Source organism: Enhydra lutris, unplaced genomic scaffold, assembly GCF_002288905.1.
Source record: "Enhydra lutris kenyoni isolate GAN:26980312 unplaced genomic scaffold, ASM228890v2 scaffoldscaffold16, whole genome shotgun sequence".
NCBI classification, from domain to species: Eukaryota; Metazoa; Chordata; class Mammalia; order Carnivora; family Mustelidae; genus Enhydra; species Enhydra lutris.
This window is the reverse complement of record NW_019154100.1, coordinates 28,524,986-28,545,954: the sequence shown is the minus strand read 5'-3', so window position 1 is coordinate 28,545,954 and position 20,969 is coordinate 28,524,986. Positions and strand designations below refer to the sequence as shown.

Sequence of the window (20,969 nt, the reverse complement as noted above, 5' to 3'; positions counted from 1 at the left end):
TGAAGGCCGCAAGCAGCATGAGCTCTGGGTGGTGTCACTTCGCATCAGGTCAGTGGTTTGGCCGGGGGCCTTGCTTTGGTTTTCTGGTTTATTAAAAACACTAAAGAAATCAAGGTGGCATCATGATTTGATGAGACTGTTAAGAAAAAGGAAACCCAGGATGGCTCTGGATCCAAAAATACAAAGTTCCTAAGAGGTGAGAATTCCAACCAAAAGCTACTAAGGGCGGGGTGAGGGGGTGGGCAAGAAGAGAACTCTGTATTCATTCACTGAGGGGTGAACAGACTTCCCTCATGGAAAACATGGAGTTTTCTAACACCCAAAGTAAGTGTTAGTCGAGTCCCACTTTCACAGGTGTCTGCAGCCTGATGACCCCTACCTCGAGGCAGCCTCACGCAGGTATGTGTCTACTTGCTTTTAACACGATCCTACTTGGGCTCTCGCTCTGGGTGGTCATCTCGTATCCCCTCACCCCCCACCACAATGCTGGCGGTAGTCTTTATTGGATTTCTCGGAGCATTAGGTTTCTCGGAGCATATAAACTCTGGGGTTTTTTCTTTAAATCGCTCAGAGCCAGAGAAGGAGGCAGAAGGATGCTTCAAGAAGAATTTAGAAAAGTGAACAGATCAAAAGAACAGTGCTGCCACATGTGTCACTTCCTTTTTCAAAAACCTGTATTAGGAGAACAGCAGCTAAAACCATGAACAGTCATGAAAACGAGCACTAGCCTGCTGGCTAAGGGGCTAAAAGGAATTAGTCTGAAAACAGATAGATACACACACACGTGCACGCAAACAAAACCCATCACCCTGGGCTATCCTTCCTCCGACCAGTCGCTGGTACCCTGGCCTTCAGGGTTCAGGGAACGTCGTCGGCTCCTAAAAACTTCTGGAAGGTTGATTTTTGAAGGCTTCACCCCTATGAACAATGTTGATCTCTCATTCATTGCAAATGATGGGGGTAGACAGCTTAATGGACAAAAAGTGCATCCTTCAGAATCCGGCAGAGACCACTGAGCAGAGGAAGAATGGTTAAAGAAAATCCCCATGCTCTTCCGTTTACCTCAGAGTGGATTTTTATGGCTGTGTAGGTGTGCAGCCCAGGTAAAAATGTATCTCTAACGACATCTTTCATCAGAAGACATTAATGAGATCTGTTTGACTTAGAGCAGGCTTCTTCATTCCCTTTCCTCACAAATGGAGAATTGGAGGGTATCCCACAATACTGGTCTCAACTCAAAGATACCAGTTCTCCAGAGTAGTAGAATTTTTACTCTTAGCATTTTTTTTTTCTCTTGATGTTTATATCTGCACATCTGGTGCAGCTGAATAAAGGAGAATAAAGTGATAGTTGTTGTTTATTTGTTTGTTTGTTTTACCACAATTCTATTGGCAAAACAAATAGGTCTGTAATTACATGAAAACTTGCATTGGTTTCTTAGGACTGTTGTAACAAATTGCCACAGACTGGATGGTTTAAAAACAACAGAAATTTATTCTCTCAGAGTTCTGGAGGGTATTGGTCTGAAATTGAGGTAGTTAGCACAGTTGTTTCCTTCTGGAGGCTTCAAGGGACAATCTATTCCGTGGTTCTCTCCTAGCTTCCGGTTGTTGTTGGCAAACCTTGTCTCTCGCTGGGTTGCAACTACATCACTCCAGTCTCTGACTCCGCTGTCACACGGCCCTTTCCCTGTGTCTTCACATGACCTTCTCCTAAGGACAGCCATCAATGAGTATAGGGTTTAGCCTAATTCAATAGGACCTCATCTTAACTTGATGACATCGACAAACATCCTATTTCCAAATAAGGTCAAATTCAGAGGTTCTGGGGGGTTAAGGTTTCAACAGATCTTTTGGGGGACACGTATGGTAACTAAAGATAGAAATCACTGAATCTTGCCTAAGACACCGGACCTGCTGATCCTGTGGAGGGAGAAGAAATTAGAGACACACATTTATCCTTCTAGGGATGCCAAGAGGCAGAGTTCAGGCCAGACTGTGGGCAAAGTGAGGTTGTGAAGAGAAGAAGAAAAATAATAGTGAAATCCTGGAGAGCTCAACTGCATCAGTGCAAGAGTGAAGATCTAAGACGGAAGATGGAGGGTGAGGCCCAGGCGTCCGAGCACCCCCTGCCGGCCGTGACACTGCCTCTCCGGGCTGCTGGGTCTCAGGACTTCAGACCTTATGCTCCCACGTGTTAATGTATCCTGCTGGAACAATGAATTGAAACAATCTGACTTCCTTTGTTGTTGTTGTTCTACCTTTTCCTGAGAGATTAAAATGTACAAATTCCCACGAAGGCTTTATGTTTTCCTTTTGACAATTTTCTTCCTTCCCAACCAGTTGCTGAAAGTCCTTTCATGTTTTATTCTTCCCCCATCACTCCAGAAACCATGGCTGGTTTTCCCAACCCCATTTCTTTTCCATGATGGTGACGGTATCACTTCTTCTCTAGGAAGCTGGTCTTCAGGGTAGTACCTATGAAAGCATGCTCCTAACTCCACTTTTTCTCTCATAGTGCATAAAGAGTAAAGGATCTCTTAATTCTATACCATTCAAACTTCTTTCTTTCTGCAGGAGCCTTTATTCAAAGAAATGATTAGGTAGAAACTCGACTAGGTGAAAAAATGTGGAGGTGTTCTGGGTAAAGGAATACCTGGGAGATAGGGTGCCTGCTTACCTGGCCGAACTCCACCTTCCTAACCTTCCTAACCTCCCTAACCTTGGCAGCCTGGAGCAGGCTCTGCAGGGCCCAGCGTAGTGGATTCTAGCTATTTCTATCCTAATAACTTATCTTCATAACACGCATGTAGATATCACACTATAATGTACTGGGGTCTACCTGCTCATCTTTTAGAGTAGGCGGTTTTGTTTTGTTTTGTTTTTAAATAAAAAAATCTCTGTGAAGCTGAGAAAACAACTATTTCCCTGATGCCGTCATATGTCAGACTGTGATGTCACCTCTTCTCCCTTGGGGTCTGCTGTCTAGTGTGACGGTCATTTTTGACAGTGCCTAGTTCTGTTTGGAAGCTCCCTAAAAACTCACCACACACACCACATTCTGGAACAATTAACAAAACGTGCAGGTTCTTTTCATTGCTTAACTCTAGAAAAGGACCTAAAATTAAGTCAATAGGTGGTGAGACAACGTTCAGTAGAAGAAACATTGGACCCACCACTTTAAAAACCAATTAAAAAACGAGACTTCAGAAAACTCCCATCTTTCTAGAGAAATCCATTACTAAAACACAACAGATCAAATGCTTTCTACAGAAATATCCTTAAAATAAGCACTTCCCATGGTAAGACTTGGTACAACAGGAACTCTGAATAATAAAGGTAACAATGGGACTTTATTAAGGACTGATAGAGACAATACGCTCCACAAAGCTTTGTAAAGACGTGGTTCCTCGTGAAGGTTACCACTGAAAATGAACAAATTAAGGTTCCACCTTTATTAAAATCCATGCCAATGAAGACCATTTCCCTGGTCTTTCTCTCCCCTAAATCCCTAAAACAAATGACAAACGAAAAAGCAGCAATTCTACCCTAGCAGGAAAACTTACCCGAAGACAAGCTTTACTACTATGAAGAAAGTGTTGGATTTCTTTTTTCTTTACGGTACTATTTTGCCATCTTTTATGAAAACCAGGACAGGAATGCTCCTTTGTAAAATTTTCCCTCTAAATAGTTTTCGTACATATAATGTCCAGGATCACAAATCCCTGAAAATCACTGCAATGAAACTGACTTGTTTCTTATTCACACAGGGGCGTTCACCCAAGGAAGCCATTTAATGATGTGTTATAATAGAAGTCACTTTTCAATGCCTAGGATAGGGGAGGGGATTCCTCTTACTCACTCCACTGGGGCACAACATCTTGGAGAATGTGTGTACCCAGTTGCTCCCATTCTTGACCGACTGAGGAGTATTTATTACACAGACACGGTATCTCCCTCATGCCCCACAAGGTCGCCCTGGTCTTCCCTGACCCTGCCTAGGAATCTTGGTTGGCTTCAGAATGGACAGAAGACTGTTTGGGTGTCTGGAGAAACAAAGCTGACATTCACTCAGTTGTGTCAGCCCTGATGTGTCAAATGGAAGCTGTGGGTGATTTTTTTCTTCTTCTGAATCAGCAGCTTTCAGGAGGCTCCTGAGCGGTCTGAATCAGCAGCTTTTGCTACAAGCAGCCACTATACAAGGAAGAGGTTAAGGGGAAGGGACAGACACCCCACACTTGAGGGTGTGTGCTGCTCTCTTTAGGTGCCCGCAGGCCCGTGATGGGTACAGACATTGGCAAGGAACCAAAGGAGTCTTATGGGAAAAATAACGTCTGGAAGAACATTTTGTCATGCTCTTCTTAGTTTAATGACCCGGTGAGCCTTTTGCCAGACACAGATTCTGTTGGGAGCACATCACTCATTCAAAATACCTGGCCACATTCTAGCTGCGAAGGGTACGCGGGATGCCCACAGCACAGGTGATTCAGAAGGATATGGCAAAGGGAAAAGGAAACCATACAGACTCTGGAATCTGGAGAGTTTGTGCGCAAGGAGTGAAAACAAATCAGGGGAAAATGACGTTAAGGTGGTGAAGATTCTGCCTCCGAAATAAACTTGCTGCTTTTCCATTGCTCTTCCACATTTTCTTTTCATACCATTTCCAGCCCAGTCTCTCAGTGAAGACTCTACTTATTATTTACTTTTCTATTTTTAAGTAAAGGAACACAGCAGTGTGAAGGGAATGCTCATCTCCAGACTTGAGAAAAAACAAGAATTCCTCATCAAAAAAAAAAAAAAAAAGCTTTCTGGGTGCTGGCGCTCATTCCTGCTGGGTTTGTATCTGATGAACTTTTCATTCAATTTGAAGCTCGATGTGTACGAAACCCAATGAAGTGAACCAAGAGAAGGACGTCGTCCAAACATGTTGAAGTACTTGTGGGTGATTGCTTGGTCCTTTGTGTGCTACAGCTCCTGTGAAAAGCCTCTGTCTCAGGCAGCCTCCAAACTGCCAACTCAATGAAGCAAATAATAATTATTCCTAATGGCAGTAATAATTATGGAACGGGGTGGACCCAATATAAGGTTGGTTTTCTGTGGCTTCGGTGGGGCAGCCAAAGTTTCACACACTCTTTTTATAAAAATCTCTTTCTCTCTCTCTCTCCTTCTCTGTCTTTCTCTCTCCCACTCCCTCCCTCCCTCCCTCTGTCTCTCTGTCTCTCTTTCTCTTTCTTTCCCACACACAAACATAGACACGCACATATTTGCCAAAAGAGATCTGGACAAACTCACTCTTCTAGTTTCCTACGAAGTGCTTGACTACAGAGTTAAATTAAATAAACAGCAGCTATCCACACAATGAGGATGGATTGGGACATGTCTAGTAATTGACACCTCTCTCTCTCTCTCCTTTTTCTTTTAGTTAAAAGTTTTAAACTCTCTCCAATTCCAGACCTTTGGCCAGAGCCATGGTCAAATGGCAGACACAAATAATTTGATGTCTCCTCCTTTCTTTCTAAGGGAGATGGGGAGAAAAGAGGGAGGGAAGGTGGGGCAGAGAAAGGAGAGAAAGGGTTCTAGGTGAGTGCCCTCCCACCCTCACTCTACTGTGACTATAAATTGGGATCTCCAGGTAAATCAAATCCTTCTTTGGTGAAGCCCCAAACCCATGGTTAGTAGCAAAGCCAATTTTCTGTGAAATATTCACCCTCCTCCTCACATGGAGGGAATCACCACCTGAGTTGATTCTCCCTCCCCTGCTCTCCGATTCAGCTGTCACCACCTTCCAGGGACATCAGCATTAGCACCTAAGTATCTCATCCCACATGCCAATGATGTCAAGGGGTCAGAGAAATAAAAAGTGGCTCCTTCTGAAAACGTAATCCATCAGCCAAATGGTCATTTTCTAGATAATGAGGAAATTGTTTCAATTTTCTGAAAACTAGGTAAAGGAACTAATGTGAATCCATGTGAGTTTTTTTTCTTCTTCAAATCTTATTATACTTGTCTATCACTGGGGCTCTTAGTTAAAAACAGTTCCAAGGTGCTGGTATAGTTTATTGTCATGTAAGGAGGAGATGATAGAGACATTTGGGGCATCATGAAAAACCATGCTATGAAGAATATACAGAACACACCCAGAAAAATCCTTCAAGCATTTTGAATAAAATAATATACATGTCAAATGGCTTAAATTATGTTCCAATAAAGCAAAATATTATGAAATGAATGTACACACACACACACATATCTCATTTAGATATAACTGGACATTAAAATTTCCCCCTCTCCTTTAACACTGTACAGTTTTGTTGGGATTATTTTTATTTTCTTAAAAGATTTTATCTTTAGGGGCACCTGGATGGCTCAGTCAGTAAGCATCTGCCTTCAGCTCAGATCATGATCTCAGAGAGTCTTGGGATCAAGCCCCACATCAGGCTCCCTGCTCAGCTGGAAATCTGCTTCTCCCTCTCCCTCTGTGATCTCTCTTGCTCTCACTCTCTCTCAAATAAACAATTAAAAATCTTTTTAAAAAAGATTTTATCTTTAAGTAACCTCTACAACCAACATGTGGCTTGAACCCACAACCCCGAAATCAAGAGTTGCATGCTCCCCCAGCTGAGATAGCCGGGTGCCCCTATTCTTAATTCATTCTTCCAATGTTTTTAAGAGGCTATAATTTGAAATATGCATCTATAAAGCTGCATTTTTGTTTAGTTTTTCATTAAAAATAAACCTTGGATCAGCAAAGGGTTATAGAAAGACGTTAGAGGTAGACTTTGGTTTCACTAAATTTACAGGTTCATCAGAATGGCTCCATTCAAACGATCTAAACGATACTAAAGTGGAAGCAGCCTCTACTTCTCTTTACTCTAACAACTTACACTTTATCTCTTCAGATATTTAGTTTAAGCAGGCCACTGGGAAAAGTGAGAAGAAATGTCATGCTATGTAGTGATCTCTGAGAGTTTGCCAAATGCTTGGCCCCCAACCCCTACAGATTCTGAGAACAAAACTGTGCATTTAACATATGTTCAGTAGCTTGGTGACTTGATGACGGGTGTCTCTTGTTGCACTTGTCATTATGATTCTTGTGTCAAAAATGTTTCTGGGTTTTCTAGAATAGACTTGAGGTCAGCTGTGAAGTGCTGTGCATTTGGTTTGTGAATTACCATATCTGAACCAATATACGATGGGTCTCTGGTTATTGGGGAAGTCATTTCTGGCATTTCAAAGATGTTTGGGGGCCATCTGTTCTCTGCAAACTTCTGCAACCCTGCAAAAGCAACCCAAGCACATGCTGGCATGTCTCTATCCCACACTCACAAGGGTCCTATCATTTTACAGACTTTACCACCCTATTCACCAGCCCAAATGCACTCTGCCAAAGGGGGTGAAACTATAAAACTCCAAATTCTTTTAAACGTGTCTGGTACCATTAAGAATGTTTATTACTCTACAGGAATTTCACGTTAATATTTACCCAAAGCACAACATACAAGGCAAATGGATTACTAGATTGCCTACTAAATTTAAACGTAACTATTTTATGGCGTTTCTTCTTCCACAATCTGTATCAGCCAAGCAGTGTTGGGGTAGAGTGTTAGTCATGATAAAGAAACAGATTTGTTCCTAAGAGATAGAAGAGGGCACTCAGTAAGCAATCTAGTTTCATTCTTTCTTTTTATAAGATGGAAAAGTAGGGCCCAGAGAGGTCATGGGGTCTTTTCAAAGAACTTGTGAGTGGTAGTCAGACCCACCAGCCATGGCTTTCAGTCTCCAGAATTGGCTTTGCCCTGTGCCTCACTGAAACAGAATTTAACTGAATGTAACTGAAATTTATATCAAGGATTTCCTTTACATCCAAAATCCAAGACCAAATTAAGTGTTTGTTTATGTGTTATTCTTATCCCACCAAAGGCAAAAGGTCCATAGAATTTATGTAATCTTTAACTCAATCCTCATTAGAAAGGATATTAAAAAAAAATGATGGTAGAGAAAAATCTATTTGATCTAATATTATTGAAAAATACACATGAGAGAACCTATTGAATTATTTAATCTTTTGAATCCCAAGATGTCCAATTACATAAATACATGGCATATGCAATGGGTACCATGGGCTATCTGCAAGTCCCTAGAACAGTCCTCTTAACTCAGAAAATACTTGTTAATCAGTTCCGATGAGAGTTATTTACACTTTAGGCACAGTACTTAAGAATATGAAAACTACAAATGATCAGAAATGTCTACTTGAGACACTGCCACATTAAGTGGACATGCTCAGTCTTCAAAAGAGCAAAGTGTCCTTCCTGTTACAAAGGATCAGACCTGCTTTATCAGATTCATTTCTCCTAACACACATACCTTGCAGAGCACAGCAAAGACTAATCACTTCCCCATGTTAGTACCCCTTTTGGCATTCACCAAGGAATGATTACACATAGTCCTGGAACTCTCTTTAACACCATCCCAGGTTCCGTGTAAACTGACAGCGACGAGCCGGCAAGGCATCCGTTTCTGTTCCCAAAAACAGGAAATACTGAGCCAATCCCCACTAGAAACTAAGACAAGTACAGAGAGGTACAGTTAATTATCGGATTTTGTATTATGGGAAACATATACTCTCAACCCCCGCTGTCTAGTTATTTGGCACCTTATCCAAGGCTTACCTCTAGGAAAATGTTAAATATTGATATAAGCTAAAGCCCTCTGTTTCAAGTCTTCCACAAAGTAACCTCCAAAATGATGATAATGCTAGAAAAGAAGACAGTGAATTGCATTTTCCCACAGAGCTGCTCTAGGCTTCTTGCATCAGACTTGTTTTATATCTTTCACTATCGTGCTGTTGTTTAGGTATTTTTCTTCTTCAATCTCCAACAACAAGATACTTCAGCAAAGTGACAACAAAAGAACAATTTATTGGGAAGATTAGTGCAAAGGAGGAAATTACACATAGCCATGCACGTATCACTCTGTCTCCAAAGAAACTGCCTTGCAAGTAGTTCTCAAAATTAAACTTGTTATGAAAATCACAACATTTTTTAGTGCAGAATAAGACTTCAAGAATTTTCTAGTGATACTGCCCTATTTTACAGGTGAAGAAACCAAATCTTGGGGAAGTTAAATTCACGTAGACCCATGGAACAGTGCAGTGTAGGTGCCTGGCTTCTGGTTTTGGCTCTTGCCATTCATTATCAGTATGACTTGGGGCAAGTCACATAATCTCTGAACCTCACCTTACTCTAATGTAAAATGGGTCTATTCATTCCCATGGAACAGAATTATAAAATTCTTGTTATTTACCCAGGAGTTGAGCCTGGAAATCAGATCTCTCTGGCTACGTATGTTGGGACTGCAGTCTGACTGTACTGGCCCCCTCCTCCCAAGCATTCCCAAGCCCTATTCTGTTCTCATCCACAGCGGGACGTGAACATATCTGTGAACATGTAAGGAGAGCTCTTACCAAACTCAGCTCCTGGAAGAAAACAAACCAAAAGAGAAAATAAATTTGAGACAGAAAAGTAGCACTGCATGAGAAGTTTGGTGCTGGGACTGACTTACCACCAGCTAGTTAACCTTTTCATATACAGATGAAGGAACTGAGGCCCACAGAGGTGGAGCACTGGGTCAAGGGTGAAAACCAATTAAATGAAAGAGCCTGGACTATCCCAAACCTGTGACCTCTGAACTCATGGCCAATACTTTCCCAAGACTCTCCTCTGATCTGACATAGTTTAGCTCTGAAGAAGCTCTTGCTTTCCAGGCATGTCTTTTCAATATGCTGCAGAAAAGATCAATTGTCCAGATTTACGATAGACACAAACCAAATGATCCTGGGCTATTTGTTCTAGAAGCAGATCCTCATTGGTGCCTATCTGTTTCTAAAAATGGGGTGAGGGGAGATACACATGGAGAGACTTAAATGGAAGCTTCTGGAACTTTGTGAGCAGGGCTTCTGTTCGTAAGATCTGGAAATGAAATCCTCCTCCAAGGGGAGGAGGTCACAGGCAAAGACACCTATCTACAGCAGGTATCAGAACAAGTCTGGAAGCCATTCTTCATTGGGGCAAGGAATAGGGGTCTTCCTTCAGACAAAGAAGCCAAATGTGGAGCAAACAAATGGATGAAAAAAGAGCACTCTCTGTGGTGACTTTGGTTTTTCGTACAAAGGAGGGCATGTGGCCAGTTGGTTTCTCCCAGGAGAGACCAACTCTCTGCTCCATGTGCCCAAGATAGTCCCTGATCTCCCTTTCTTGGAGGCCAGGGACCACCTGCATCTTTCTCCTGGAGGACTAAAGCGGCTATTGGAGACTCAAGGTGTCTCCCTCTGCCCTTGTCCATGCTGCAGGTGTGTGAAAGCACAGAAGCTCTTCACACTGGAACCAGACAGACTGAGCATTAGCCAACTCCTATGGGTAGATGATTCTCCCAAATGGTCAGATAAGCTCATGTGTCTTCCACAGCACTGGGGTAGCCATGCATAGGAGTAGAGGGAAAGCACGTGCTTTGGAGTCCAACAGACCTACACTCAAAACTGTTCATCTCACTGGCTGAATGATGCTCGACAAGTTACTTCTCTTCTTTGAGCAATAAAACTGGAGCAAAGAACGTCTGCCTCCCTGGGCTCTTGGGCAATGATAGGAAACAAAATGCAATGCTAGATCAGTGCCTGGCACATAGCAGATGTTGGATAAATGGCAGCTTCTTTGTCTTCACGATCAGCCTGGTAACCGAGAGATTTCTAACAAAAAAGTTTGAGCCATTGAGGAGTGACCTCCAAGGTTCTCTCCCAACAACACTAGCTGTTTATGGATTGTATGCTTGTGTACTCCCCAGATTCACAGGGTGAAGCCTTAACCCCCCCATGTGATGGTATTAGGAGGTGGGGCCTTGGGAAGTAACTGGGTTTAGATGAGGTCTTGAGGGTGGAGTCCCCATAATGGGATCAATATCCTTATAAGAGGAAGAAATACCAGAGTTTACTAACTCTACCCCACCCCCACAACCCCGACCAAGCACAAAGAAGAGGTCAGGTGAGCACACAGCAAGACAGCAATTGTCTGCCAACAGGAAATGGGTCCTCACCAAGAACCACACCTGCTGACCAAGGTCCCTGACCTTGTACTTTCAAGCCTCCTGAACTCCAAGAAATAAATATCTGTTGTTCAAGCTACCAGGTTTGTGGTATTTAACTTTACCCCTCTAAAGTGGCTGAGATACCAGGCTTGCTGTGTTCCAGGTGAGGTGCTGTAGTACCAAGACACACAAAGCTTGCCTGGAGAGTCCGAGGCAGGAGCCAGATTCAGAGGCAAGAGCAAGGATACTTTTCTACTTCTTGGAATACACAGCCATGTGCTCTGGCATTCTGGCTCTGCCCCCTTCATCTGGCCACAATACCATGTGGTGTTACAACTTCTGAATGTTAAGAAACCTTATATTTCCTCAAGTATCAGTACTTAATTTTTCGTTCCACACATAAAACTCTGTGAGTGGAAGGCTGCTGGCCCCCTTGTCAGAGGTAATTTCTCAAGGCTCTGCATGGGATTTAACGGGAGCCATATGGTTAAGTCTGTCAACCCTCCCAGAAAGCATCCCCCTGAAGGGCCCTCGTAAATGTTCTTGGGGCTGTGAAAGATCCAGCAACTTTCTAACAATAAAGCAATGTTCATAGCCATGATACTCAGCAAAACACAAAGCAGGAAGTAATGGCTTCTCTTCTGAATTTCTCAAGAGGGTCTTCAAGCTATCCTGGCAAAGGGCTATGGGCCAGTGACAACCTGGGACCTGCTGGTCTGCTGCCTCCGGCAGAAAGAAGACTGGCCTGGATGTCACGAACATCAGCCTGTGGTGGGCAGTGGTAGTCTTAATCATGCCCAGTTCAAGAAAACTCTTAATAGTGATTTCACACACCTACACATTTACAGAGCAAGCACATTCCCGAAAGATAAGCTGTCTTACTGAAGTCTTCCTTAAATGCTCTTTTCTGTGACAGCGTCATTTATGGACCTCCCATTCCCTACCCCCACTACCCCGAGCAACAATGACACAAAAATCTTCAGATCGATGACCATTCCCATCTCAATGGACACCACCAACAGCAACAGCAACTCCTGCAACAAAGCCATGTGACTCTGGTAGAAAAGGTAGCACTGCTTTTGATGGCAACACATCTGAGATGTTACAAGCTTTTATTGTTATTGGTATTATTATTATTTTCCTTGGTAATGTCCAATGAGCTATGGCTGATATTCTGCATGATACATAGCATCAGGGATTGCAAAGAGAAGAGAGAGAGGAGTGCAGAAAGGGTGAGAGGAGGCACAATTCATGATGAGCATTGACTCCTCTTTATTTTTACATAAAACAAGATTTCCTTCTATGGCATTTTATGTAAATTTCTGGCTAAGTATTCAGTCTACACTGCCCAGCTACAAGCCCATGCAAATAGGGTTTATGATGTCACACGGACATGGACACGTCTGTGCCAGGAATATAAGTGATGTAAAATCAAGGAGGAATTTCCTACATACATGGCTTCCTAGATGCATGCTGGTGACCATATTTTCAAGTTTCCTGATACCTTAACTAGAATATTCCACAATGAGCCAGATACCTTCTGTCCAAATATGGGCCTTGGTAGGAACACTTGTATATTTTAATGTTATGCATAGAACATTTCTATATTGTAAACTATTATGATCGAGTAATTTTCACCAATCACTGGCAAGCTTGCTTATTTGCCCAAATCCCCAGAGAGAACAGAATCTGTAGAACATTTGGAATACAGAAAGAATCCAGGAAGAAAAGGTATGAGGTACAATGGCAGCGCCTCCCACAACCGATCAGAATTCTGTACTCATGTCCATCCTTATGGATCTCCACGTTCTAGACTGTCTTGATTGTTCTCCGGAAGAGTTAGTGAGCCTGAATTACTTGCTTGCACTTACTCCATAAAGGGCCATAGGCTTCTTTAGGAAAGCTCGGATCTACTAAGATTAAGCCACCTCCTCAACTGCTTATTGGCTCCTACAAAAACATCTCAGGCGGGGAGAGAGAGAGAGACAGAGAGACAAAGAGAGAGTGAGAGACAGAGAAAGGGAATTTACATGACCACTACATGTCCATCTACCATTTTTCCCAGGTTCTGCTGACTTAATCCTGAATTAATGAGCCTGTCACATGATATCTAATAAAAATGACTGCACTAGAGATCCTGCTTGGAATCTGCCACATATTTGGTCCAAGGCCGAATCGATTTCATCTATATTTAACACATGCTTGTTTTCTGTCTCACTTGTCTCCCCCACAGCCCATGGCTCGACTTTTTTTTTTTTTTTCCCCATCTGGAAAACTTATCTCCTAAAATGCTACCATCAATCAGCCAAAGACACTCTTCCCGACAGAGCGTCTGCCAGTCTGACTAAGCACAAGTAGTCTCTAGTTTGGGGATGCCTCCCACACTCTCTAGCGCCGTGTGTTTTTCTAGCCTGCCTAACCACACGAGTGCAATTTGGGATATTTATACTTACCTCTAGTTTCTATCTGGATAACAGCGTTACTTTGACCGAACGGGGCATAGGGCATGGTGGAGGGGGTGGGGGAGGATATGGGATGGCACGGAAGTTGCCTGTGCTGCTTATCTACCTACTTTTACATTTCTTTCTTTGGATTTTTGCATTTCCACCCATTTTGGTCTACACTGGCTCAGTGCCTGCTCAAATAGTAGAAAAATCAAATGCTTACAAAAATGCATGAATTCGGTCCCCAAAAACCTTCCCCGGACACCAGTGCTGTTCCCATTTCCAAGCCTTTCCTTGTCCACACCAACTCCCCATACATACAAGCCTCTAAGTTTAAATACAGCACAAAAGAAGGGTCAGAAAAGAAAGCAAAAGTAAGGTTGGCAGCAGAAGCCAAGCACCGGGAAAAGGGAAGGAAAAAGGGGGAGCAGGAGACAGGCGGCCCCCTCCCTCTCCCACAAAGTTCCAGTCGTGAACACACACCCACCGGCCACAGCAAAAAGCACTGTGCTTGGGCACAGGTGGGTCCCAGCCTCCCTGCCTGGATGCAGCTTAAGCACTGAGCCTGAATGAAGACTTTCATTGCTGTTTGCTGTTTTTGTTGGCCAGTAGCCATGGCAAACATTTGCAGGTGGCTTGGCCAGATTTTGACACTTAAATATTTGAGGTTGTGATAAAAATCAGAATATTACTACAATATGGTTCTGTGCAGTCTCAAAAAAAAAAAAAAAAAAAACTATCTGCAATTTCCAATGCTCATTTAAAGACACAGTCTCCAGAGGGAACTCATGTTTTAAAATAAGTACTCATTTCCTCTTTGCTGGGAGAAATAAAAGAGTCAACCATCCCCAAATGTTACCACCTAGAGTTTCATTCTGAATCCACTGGTGAGATGGGTTGGGTTGTTCCTTGCTGAGCCCCCATGGCCATCCGGGCAAGGTTTTGCATGGGTCACATGGGGAAAATGGAAATGACAGGATGTGTGGGTTGGAATCAACATGGTAAGCACGACAGGGAAGGATCTGAAGAAAAGAAACAGCCTCCCTCAAGCTTGGCAATGACACACAGTCCCAAAAGTGACAATTATCTCCTAGAACACACCAGGAGAGACACACAGCACCCCAGGATTGGGAGTAAATGAGAAGATGGAGTGGGTTGGGAGGTCCCATGTACCAGAGAAACACTCCCACCCATCCAGGCACAGTGACATAGCCTGGAAATGTCACCCAACGATACAGCCCTGGGCCAGCTGGGTAAATTGTTGACAGAGTCAACACCCATCTCAGAATTGAGTGCTAACCCTTAAAAGATTGTTTCACAAAACCCAGCCTTGTACTAACAATGGCTGAATACTAAGGGCCTCCAAGAGGGTAGTTGGGTTGGGGGTTGAGGGGGAGGCAGGAGAACTCCAGGGGGGAAGGAATGTTATAAAATTGCTAGTAAACTCCAACACATTTTATGTTTTTTCCCCTTGAAAGAAAAATAAAATAATTATAATTAGCTGGCCTAACTGTGAATTGTCTGCCTAAAGCCAAGCCACTAGAGCAAAGGAGTCCAGTGAGATTTAGATGCTGTCTTTAAAGAACCCACCCCACCCTCTTAGTATATTAAAGGTTTTTGCTTTAGATGGTGGCAATATTTGCTCCCATAGTCATTTGAAAAGAAAAGAAATATTTCACAGGGATACTAGCTCATTTAGTATTGGCTTCTTCCAACAAAGCTAAGCATTCGAATGGCCAGAGTAATATTCTGTTTCTTAAAAGGAAATCAAATGTACCTATGACAGACTCACAAAACAGTCATTGCCCAGAGCACTCATTTGTTAAGATGGGTCTTCACAAATCACAGCCCATCTGGGAAGCTGAGAAACGTTGAGAGACAAAGTACCCCCTCTTCTAGGGCATTCTAAGAAGGAAGAAGCCAATGTCGTTCCTGGTGCTCGCTCTTGATCTCAAATTCTACAGGCATTAATAAAGGAGGGGAGGGGATAGCAGCTGCCTGTCTCATTGATAAAGCATGTGACTACTGAGTTTGGGGTTGTGAGTTCAAGCCCCATGTTGGGTGTAGAGATTACTTAAAAATAAAATCTTTAAAAAACAAAAACAAAAACAAAGGGGGAAAGACACACTGGCAAATTGTGGGTCAGCTTTTAATGCTCTTTTTTTTAATCACCATATCCAATATTCAACTGAATATTCACACTAAATTCTGATGCACATACCAAACACCACAAGTTCGCTTTCCTATTTTAAAGAGAGAATTCTGGGAACGTACCGCAAGCCGTTCTCAGCTTCCAGCAATATAAATTTATCAGAGCTCTTTGGCTTAAGTTACTACCTTTTCTTCCTGAGAACTCGACTGCTCTTAAATCTTTTATTTCCTCTTCACTCTGCTCTTGTGAGGGTGGAAAGAAGACACACCACCATCATCCTGAAGATAAGGAAGCAGGCCAGAGATTCTGCATTTCTGAGAAGCTCACCACTCATGCCCAGGCTGCAGGTCCTCAGACCACACTCTAAATAGCCAGGGGCTAGAGCTGTCACCTGAGACTTAGAAGTGAAAATTCTTTCCATCCCATAATACAGAGTATCTGGGATTCTGACAGGACCTTTCTGCCAATTTTGCTCAATACCGTACTATTGTCTTTTTTACATAAATGAGGGGGAAAGGGCTTGCTTTTTGTTTTGTTTTGTTTTGTTTTGTCTATTCCAGGAATGAGCCTGGGCCAATACAGAGGAAGGGGAGAGCTAATAAAGAGGTATTAACAAGGAGAAGAAGCAAGGAAGAATCATCAAAGGAAGGAAGACTGGAAATACATGAAAGGCCCAGGGGATGTGCTCAGCAGATCTTAGGAACCAAGGGACACACTCTTGGGGAGGGAAGTAAACTCGTGAAACTTCCCTCTACCATCCTTAAGCATTTGGCCTGAAAACTATGTTCTCCTCTCCATAACATCCAAGGTGCTTTCCACAGTCACAAATCTTGTCTGAAGAAATGATGGCACAGAATGACTTGCTTTGGCCCCTAAAGTCCAGGACAAAACAGTCTCCACCCCATAGGGACTCCCCTCTCTTCTCCCATTAAAACATCATTCTACATGTCAGGTGATCTCACACCAACCAGGAACACCAACTTCTGTCTCATCCAGTCTGAGCACCAGAAACAAGGAGAAACTCCAAAACATTCTCTGAGCTCCAACCAGGCCCCAGAGATAGCCGAGGAAGTCTCCTTACCCGATCTGGCGGTTGGTGGAAGGTGCCTGTGTGATGACAGAGCTGGACTGGGGTGACGGCATGGCTTGCTGAATCACAACGCTGGTGTCATGGTTGGGCATCCGGGTGCTGCCAAGCTGGTGAGCTCCGGGCCCCGCCATGGCCCCACCAACTGTGTTATGCATCGAGATATTCTGCCCAGAGAAGACAGAGGGGAAGGTCAGAAGAAGTCAATGTCTTATTGTGCTCTTAAGCTCTCAGAAGACGAAATTGAGAATCTGGTCATGTCAACTAAGTAAAGAGTTACGGCTTCTGGCAAGACATGGATCCATCCGTCTTGTTATAACTTACAACTATGAGCAGATGAAAAATAACTACCTACCCTAACAGTCAAGCATATAAGAAAATACCTTAAAGTTCACTAATCACTCTGTCGCCATCCTGATGTGAGGTTTATATCAGAGACATTTGGTGCATATCTTCCCTGACTTGGTGTGATATATACTGCATTTGAAAATGATTTCCATTGTAAGTGCACAATACTATGATTTACTGCAGAACTGCTCAGCAACCTGCTTTGAATGACACTCACACTGGGTTATTGTTTCTTTTGCAGTCCTAGGAGAGTGACCAATCAGCTATTTTTTCCCCCTAGGAAACTACTACTTTTCCAAATCATAATCTGGGTCCTCATGACCCAGCCTCAGCTACCTGGAGAGTGAGGATGGATAACGAGAACAGATGACTGGGTGTCTGGAATCCAATGCCAAGAGCAAAAGTTGCAAACTTTCTACTGCATTTCCATAAAATCAATCTCTAATGATTTTAATGGAATAATGGAATACAGAACAATGACTGCTTGTTCATTCACTCGTTCACTGTCTTCCTCTAGAACGCAGAATATTTGTGTTCATAGCTCTCTCTCATGGTGCTAGGAACACAGTAGGCACTCAGCAAACACACGTCGCACGAATAAACTAGTGGAGGCATAAATGAGACATCTGAGTCACTTAAGGGAACTAACATCATGTGCTTATTTCTGATGACATGAATGAAGGTTTCTTTGTTTAAAATGTAAAAGTAAGGTAAAACATGCAAGGTCAAGCTGTCTTAAAAGACAGCTCTTCCTATTAAAAAAAAAAAAAGAAGTCACTGGGACAAAAGAAGAGGATTCACATGGGGGTAGAGGAAGTCTCATCAACATGGCAGAGCTAACAGGTAAGAAATTCAGAGCCTAAAAAAGAAAGGGAAAGTATAGGGTAAAGCCAAGTAAGTGGGCCTCTGTAAACAGCTAAGCACAGCTCTTCAGCTTAGAAGGGTAGTGAAATTTGAGAGGTCAGTTGGACAATGGGCTGAGGATGGCAGGAAAGAAATGGAGTGTCACTAGCAATTTACTAGAGGGAAAATATATATCTGTCTGCGCTTTGGGGTTAGCAAAGAAAAAAATAAATGTTACCCAGGAGAACCAGAAGTGGTTCTTTGAAGTTCTTCTGCAAAGAACAGGATTTCCTGCACTATGTGTTAAATGATGGTGATAACATATATGGTATTTGGGGTGGCTGTGTCCATCACATTGCACCTTTCCCAGATTTCTGATTTCTAAATCCTGACCACACAGTTTGTCAGAAGTCCAGATGGAAACTGGGCACCTGGCTTAGACTGTGAGCTGACTGTGTTATCGTGGGATCCCAGAGGCATGAACAGGCTTAAATACACACACGTGGTCCAAAGGCTCCTCTTATACACTGGAAGGTTTTTCTGACGTGGGAAAATATTGGGGTTGGTCAAAGCAAGATGAAAGAAAATGGTGATTTGTGTTGGAGTGGCAGTGCAGGGATACGCTTAAGTTCTTTTTATAGGGTCTAGAGACTTGAACTAAAATAATAATGAAAATAAAGATAATTGTGTTACTTCTTTTGAAAGTGAGCCTTAACGTATTTCCCTGGGTCCTAATGAGGCCTTGATGAAGTCAACAGTTACAAATATTTATTTTTTCTCTGTTGTTTGGATCCTCGGAGATACTCAACAATTTTCCATCTTGCTCACAGTCATCTACTTTGCCAGTAATAAATCTCAGGCACAGAAGGACTTCAGACTTTCCTTTTAGAATTGTTTCTCTTGGGGCACCTGGGTGGCTCAGTGGGTTAGGCCTCTGCCTTCAGCTCAGGTCATGATCCCAGGGTCCTGGGATCGAGCCCTGAGTTGGGCTGTCTGCTCAGCAGGGAGCCTGCTTCCTCCTCTCTCTGCCTGCCTCTCTGCCTACTTGTGATCTCGGTCTGTCAAATAAATAAATTTAAAAAAAAAACCTCTAGAATTATTTCTCTTGTGCTGTGCTATCAAGGATTATGTATGAATAGTATAATCTGAAACTTAAAATAATAATCTTTAAATTGTTTTTTAAAAAAAGGATATAAAATGTATGAACTCTCCTTGAGTTACCCTTGATACCTCTTTTCCATCACTCCCATAGGCAGACCCCAACTACTGCAAATTCAACCTACACACCCTTCATCTCTTTCTATCTTTCTATCTTTCATTCTCTTTCCATTTTATGTTCTACCAACCTACACCCAACCAGCATCTCCTTTCCTGGACTAGACAGTGGTCTCCTAACTGGTCTGTCACTCACTATGGCTTCCCTTTCTCCTTTTGCCATGGTGATCTTTTTGAAAGACAAAACTAATCACATCATACAATTCTCCATACTCAACCACACTCCTCCACCCCCACCCTACAAGCTTCTTAGATGACTTTCATGGTTCAGAAGACATTGAGAGCATTCTTTGTGTGACCTACAAGGCCTATAAGGGACCATTCCTACCTCCCAGCTCATCTTACACTATTCTCACTCTTGCTCTCTGCTCTTCACTCCAACTTTCTACCATGTTCTTGCCCTCATACTGCTCACCTCCATTTCAGCACAGGGGCTTGAGGTATGCTATTTTCTGCTACCTGTGCCCTCCCCTGACTCGACCCTCAAATCTCAGATTAAGCATCACATGAGGAAGACTTGCTTGACCTCTATACTGATGGGTACCCTCTCCTTTGCAGTACTTTTTATAAGTTCACAACTGTTTTGGTTTGATTAACATGTTTCTTCCTAGAGAACATAAGCACAATCTGAGAAGAGACTAAATCTGATTTTACTCCTCATTGCCTCTGTTGCCTAGATCAGTGCCTGGCATATAATAAGTGCTGAATAAATACTGAGTGAGTAAATAAACTATAAAATGACATTCCTAAAATATTCAGTATGAGGAGGTCTTTTATTCTCTGGTCAACTTTTGAGAGTGCTAACCTTTGTCTATTTACCTTGAGATCTCAAAGTAGGCTCATGGTAAAAGTGTTTTGGATATTAAGGTGCTTGTTTGATTATGGGCTAGAGAAATAGAAGGAACCAGAGTTAAGAAGAAACCCACAAACCTGGGATGTAGACTGGAAGTAAAACCTTTGAGAAAATATTAAATGAGCCCTTGGAGGGAGATGCCAAGAAGTGAGCTCTGAATCTTTGAGCACTTTGACACAAAGGTTGGCAACAACTATTTCTTATCTCCAGCATGAACACCAGGAAAAACCAATCTGTGCTGTAGCACAAAGAAGGTGGTTTGATTTCTTCAGAGGGAAGCGTGTTAAATGAAAGAAAGAACGACCTCTTTAATGAGAATCATTAAAAAGAATTTTAAAAACTATCCAGGACTATAACTCATATCCTCTCTCACCAAAATTTAAGACATCTCTTTGTCTCTGTGACCTCCACCTGAGATGGAAAAGGCTCCTAAAAGTTATATTCTAATTCTTCAATAATCTCCTCTTTCCACCACACATGAAACCCACAAATTCTCCACACTCCTTCCCCCAGACCCAGAGAGTAATTTCAAAACGTTTTGGAAAAATAAACAATTAGGCAAGCATTATCATTTCATATTAAGAGAAGATTATTCTTTTTCTTTAAACATTACATAGTAACTCAAACATGAAATTATTTTCTGAGTTCATATTTTCCCAATTATGGGTTCAAAACCTGTCTTCATTGATAAAAAGAATGGCATTTTACCTCTGGATAAATTAAATATCCAATTTCAAAAACACAACGAGTGACCACATCTTGCAGAGTTATTTTTGCTAGTATAGGTGCAGAGATTTGGGGCTGGCCAAGCAGTGTCACCAAACCAGAGGATGGGGGTTAATATGCAGGGAAGGATCGGAGGTATTCCTTGAGGCTCAGCCCCCGGCCT

General features: G+C 42.6%; 1 protein-coding gene across 1 annotated transcript in view; it reads right to left on the bottom strand.

The window, feature by feature from the left end:
• Positions 1-20,969, bottom strand: part of LOC111147321 (cAMP responsive element binding protein 5) — a 351,699-nt gene that overhangs the window by 254,016 nt on the left and 76,714 nt on the right. The window contains exon 4 of the mRNA XM_022503309.1: positions 16,756-16,928. Within this exon, the coding sequence (XP_022359017.1) occupies positions 16,756-16,928 (173 nt within the window). The remainder of the gene's footprint in view (positions 1-16,755; positions 16,929-20,969) is intronic.